This window comes from Cryptomeria japonica, chromosome 5 (genome assembly GCF_030272615.1).
Source record: "Cryptomeria japonica chromosome 5, Sugi_1.0, whole genome shotgun sequence".
In the NCBI taxonomy this organism is placed as follows: Eukaryota; Viridiplantae; Streptophyta; class Pinopsida; order Cupressales; family Cupressaceae; genus Cryptomeria; species Cryptomeria japonica.
The window spans coordinates 556,734,456-556,739,767 of NC_081409.1; the positions used below are offsets into that span (position 1 = coordinate 556,734,456).

A 5,312-nucleotide genomic window follows, 5' to 3' on the forward strand; every position below is an offset into this window, starting at 1 on the left:
ACTCTCAGTATGTAAAAGACATTTAACTATACTTCAAATACAAGATACACATAACCTACACTCTAAGAATTAAACTTATGACCTCACTTTTGAAAGTACAATTTCTCATCACTAAACCAATTTAAAATTTACTATCTATTCCATCCTTTTACCTTATTTACATTCCTTATTATCAACTATTAGGTTCTTTTCCCATTTACATTCCTCATTATTATCTATTCGGTCCTCTACCCTCCTTACATTACGCTTAGATTAGAATAATGGAATTGGATAAAATAATAATTTAAAGAATACCCACTCTTGTCCGTTCACAAAAGTCAGTCCTGGGCAGCTGTGTGAACAAAAGTCATGGGCAGGGTCTGCCCGTCAATTGAGGCGGGAATTTGATGGAATAAACCAAGTATTTTGTTTCCCACACTCACAGGTGGACAGCGAAGTGTTTGGAATCAGATTGACTCCACAGACAGCGCACGTACGAAAAGTAAGGTGTGAAACAGAAAGCAATGGCTTTTCAATTAGCTTTTCCCCACCACCTGACAACCCTTACCCCAGTTCCATTCTCCATAACGCTCCCGTGACCCCTCTCCTTAGTGCACGCCAGTCTGGCACATTCAAAAAAGAGTTCACACACTCAACCACTCAAAACGTGAATTCTCACTCTCTGATCTCTTTTATATAGATTACAAATTAAAGGTAGAGGATGAGGCAGTCCTCATTAATGGCTCTGTCTAGAATTAAGAACACAATGGCTGCAGTAGTTGCAGGAAGAGGTTATTGTACTGCCTTAACACTCTTCTTCTGTTTGTGTTTGCTGGCGTCAGGAGCTCAAGGCCGTTACCACACTCTGCACGTCACCAGCTTCGTCCGCAACTACCAACAGGAGCTCGCCAAATGCCCTGCTACGACTACAGGTTAGCCTTCATTGTTTGTCTGAAATCATTGCTAGAGCTTAATTTTGGAGCAAATCCGCAAGTTTGATTGAAATATGTGTGTATTTACATTCGATTTTGAGTTGGAATCGTGAGCTGTGTTGAATCTTTGCTTGAGAAAGGCCAGGACAAATTGTAAAATTCTTAGTGTCTTACTTGACCTTAAACCTGTGCTTGAGAGAAGTTATAGCAAATCTGAATGAAAATTTCTCCTAGCAGAAGTCATTTTAGGGCTTCGCAGCTTCCTGGAATATTTTTTCTCAGCTATTGTAGATTTTCAAAGAATAAATAAATCTGGAAGCTAAATTGACAAAGGGAAAGTACTTGAAGAAATAGTAATTATTCCAAAAGTAACTTGTGAATTTTGTTACAGTGCAGAAAACCTGTCTATGATTCCTTGAAAATTTCTTGTCGCTAGCTTCTCTTGGTACCTGAAATTCTCCACCTTCTAACGTAACTGCTTCTAAATTTTTAGACTTAATTTGTAAAATTTGTATCTCTCTTTATTTTTAAAATTTGGATATCTCTTTATCTTTAAAATTTGTATATCTCTTGATTTTTTGGTACTGGTGGAAGCTATCTACAGCATAAGATTTGCTTGAGAAAGGCTGTAATAAAACAAACGTTTTTAGCAGACGTTGCTCAAGAAGTTTCAGGACATTTTACGGTTACACAGCTCCGTGATTTTTTTTTCTTTTAGCTATTGTAGGATTTCTTTGAAAAAGTTAAATTGTAACAAGATGAAATAAAAATGAATTCAAAAATAACTAGCGAATTTTGTTACAGAGCAGGAAACTTTCCTATGATTCCTTGTTTACAAACTCCTTGTCTCTAGCTTCACTTAGCACCTGAAATTCTTCACCTTATAACGTAACTACTGCTAAATTTTGAGACTTAAATTTGTAAACTTGTGTGTTTCTTGATTTTTTTGTACTGGCAGAAGCTACCTACAGCATTGGATTAGCTTGAGAAAGGCTGTTTGTTGTTAAATTGTAACAAAATATTTGATGAAATGGTAACTAATTCAAATATAACTTGCGAAATTTATTACAGAGCAGAAAACCTTTCTATGGTTCCTTGTTTACATACTTTCTTGTCTCTAGCTTCTCTTAGCACCTGAAATTTTTCACCTTATAACGTAACTGCTTCTAAATTTTGAGACTTAAATTTGTAAAACTTGTATGTTTCTTTACTTTTTTGTACTGGTAGAAGCTACCTACAGCATACGAGTAACTTGAGAAAGGCTGTAATAAAACAAGCTTTCTTAGCAGACGTTGCTCAAGAAGTTTCAGGACATTTTACGGTTACACAGCTTCGTGGAAATTTTTTCCTTTCAGCGATTCTAGATTTTTTTCTTATAAAATCCTGGAAGCCAGATTGTGACAAATACAAAATACTTGATGCAGTAGTAATTAATTCAAAAGTAACTTGTTTGATACAGAGCAGAAAACTTTTCTGTGATTCCTTGCTTACAAACTTCTTGTCTCTAGCTTCTCTTAGCACCTGAAATTCTGCACCTTACGACGTAACTTTTGCTAAATTTTGAGATTAATTTGTAAAACTTGTATCTTTCTTGATATCTTTTGTATAGGTAGAAGCTACCTACCGCATAAGATTAGCTTGAGAAAGGCTGTAATAAAACAGACTTTTACGACATTTTACGGTTACACAGCTTCCTGGAATTTTTTTCCTTTCAGCGATTGTAGATTTTTTTTAATAAAACCCTGGAAGCTAAAATGTGACAAAATATTTTGATGAAATAGTAATTAATCCAGAGATAACTTGCGAATTTTGATACAGAGGAGAAAACCTCTTTGAATCCTTGTTTACAAACTTCTTGTCCCTAGCTTCTCTTAGCAACTTAAATTCTCCATCTTATAATGTAGGTGCTTCTAAATTTTTAGATTTAATTTGTAAAGCTTATAGATTTTTAATTTTTTGTACTGGTAGAAGTTACTTATAGCATACGATTACCTCGTAGTGTAGATTTTGATTCGCAAGTAATATGAGTGTTTTTATATTTAGACGAGGTACTCTTAAAATTCAGCACGAAAAAGGCATGGTAAAATAAGCTGAGATTTACGGAGTAATAGAGAATGGTAATGGCACCTACGGAACCATTCAGATGCACTTGTACTACTTCTGCACCTTTTCTATATGCAAATAATTTGATAGCACAATGGCTCGTGGATATCGTATTAATTTGAATTTCAGTTTCGATTCTGCCGCAGGTACACAGCAAGTTGAAGGTTCGAGTCCCACGAAAATAAATTTGAACCATATTCATGGCGCCTGCTCGCCTCTGCGATCCGTGAATTCGAACTGGACGCACCATATCTATCAGAGCCTGCAAAAAGACAGTCTTCGCCTGAAAACCATACAATCCAGACGAAAAAATGTCAGCGCAGTGTCTGCTTCAGCACTCGACCTTCCTCTCCAATCCGGCAAGCAATTCGACACGGGGAATTACATCGTAACCGCCGCCTTAGGCACGCCTGCGAAGAATTTCCTGCTAACGATCGATACCGGCAGCGACATCACCTGGGTGCAGTGCAAACCATGCTCAGGAGCGAACACGTGCTATTCTCAAGTAGATCCCATTTTCGATCCACAACAGTCGACTTCTTACAAGCAACTCCCCTGCCTCTCGACACAGTGCACAGAACTGACGGCATCAACCTTAAATCCTTGCCTTGTGGGCGGATGCACTTACGAGGTCAACTACGGCGACGGCTCCAGAACCAGTGGAGATTTCAGCCAGGAAACGCTAAAGATCGGCCCGGATTCTTTCCCCAGTTTCGCCTTCGGCTGCGGGCACAGCAACACCGGATTGTTTAAAGGCTCCGCAGGGCTACTTGGTCTCGGCCGGGATAATTTAGCCTTTCCTCAACAAACGGCGTCGAAATATAACGGGCAGTTCTCGTACTGTCTGCCTGACTTCGCATCTGCAAGCGCCACCGGGACTCTGAGCTTTGGCCAGGGTTCGATTCCCACTAAAGCCACGTTCACGCCGCTCTTGTCCAGCATTTTGTACGGATCTTTTTACTTCTTGGGACTGGAGGGCATCAGCGTCGGCGGGGAAAGATTGCCGGTATCTTTTAGGCAGACCTTCAAGGGCTCAGGAACAATAATAGATTCTGGAACGATCATTTCGCGGCTGGTACCCGATGTGTACCAGGCTCTCAAGGCTTCTTTTCGCAAAAAAACTTCTCAGCTCCCCGCCGCCAAAGCTTTTTCGATCTTGGACACCTGTTATGATCTCTCCAATCTCAAGACTGTCAAGATCCCCACCATCACTTTTCATTATCAAAACAATGCGAATGTGGATGCAAGCGACGTGGGGATTTTGGTTGGCGTCAAGGATGATGCATCACAGGTCTGCTTGGCCTTCGCTCCGACATCTCAGTCTGATGATCTCAATATTATTGGCAACTTTCAGCAGCAGAGGATGAGGGTTTCTTATGATACCGCTGGACGGCAAATGGGATTTCAACCTCAATCTTGTAGTGCCTGATCTGAAGATATTTGTTACAAGAAAGGTAAAGAAATCTCGAATGTTTGACGCTTTTCTTTCTGCTGTCTGAGTAATTTTAAGAAAGAAAAGCGTCTCAGGAATCAGGATTACGACCCTTTTGCTTCTCTTTTCCCCCTTTTTAGTAATTTCCGCCAGTAGAATTTCTTGTTATATTAATATATAACTATGTACAACCAATCTTGATGCTCAAGAATAATAAGAATCTAGTAGGCTAAAAAAAATTCCTGAAGGCATGGAATTTATTAAGATAATTTTTCTAATCAAAATTTGTTGATATTATTATTCAGCAAAAAAATGACAGCTACAGAACTAAGAATCTGGAAAGGCTTTATGAGTGATTCATTCCTTTGAGTTAATCTCATTATATTCAAGTGAAGAAAAAACTTATAAAGCTCGTGATGATATGTTATTTTTAATTATCTAAAGTCCTCACAAAAGAATATTATTCTTTTATTTTTATGCAATTATTAAAGGATTGTACATGGCAGATTATAGAATGTGATCAGAACTGTTGGTGGAAAAGGAAATTTCCTTACAATTTTCTATTAGAAATATTATAACAAGATCTCGTAAACTGCAAAGGTATTATATCTTAAAAGATTTTAAATGTTCTCTGACTAATAAATTAACTTTTATACCATTTTTAATTCTTAGCAGATTAAATTTTCACACCTCTAATATTTTTCTGGTTTCAACTGTTATTCCATCAGAAAAGCTGAAATTTCTTACATAAAAAACCGGTTTTTTCTGTCTCATTTTGTTGAGAAGTTCTCAAATCCAGAGCTCTGCAAAATCAAGTAACAAATAAATAATTTGATACTTAAATCAACTCCCCAACCCCTTTGTCC

General features: G+C 37.8%; 1 protein-coding gene across 3 annotated transcripts; it reads left to right on the top strand.

Annotated features, from left to right (window-relative positions):
• The first annotated feature begins 551 nt into the window (after nt 1–551).
• On the top strand, nt 552–4,806 carry LOC131063614 (aspartyl protease family protein At5g10770). 3 transcript variants are annotated; one of them, XM_057997497.2, is made up of 2 exons: nt 552–911; nt 3,161–4,806. In XM_057997497.2, exons 1-2 carry the CDS (start codon nt 701–703, stop codon nt 4,441–4,443), a joined length of 1,494 nt encoding a protein of 497 aa, XP_057853480.1. In that variant the 5' UTR covers nt 552–700; the 3' UTR covers nt 4,444–4,806. The 3 variants fall into 3 exon arrangements, with proteins under 3 accessions (XP_057853480.1, XP_057853488.1, XP_057853496.1); XM_057997505.2 differs by having other exon boundaries at nt 556–911; nt 3,144–4,806; XM_057997513.2 differs by lacking the exon at nt 552–911 and adding an exon at nt 3,040–3,062 and having other exon boundaries at nt 3,144–4,806.
• Nucleotides 4,807–5,312: the final 506 nt, after the last annotated feature.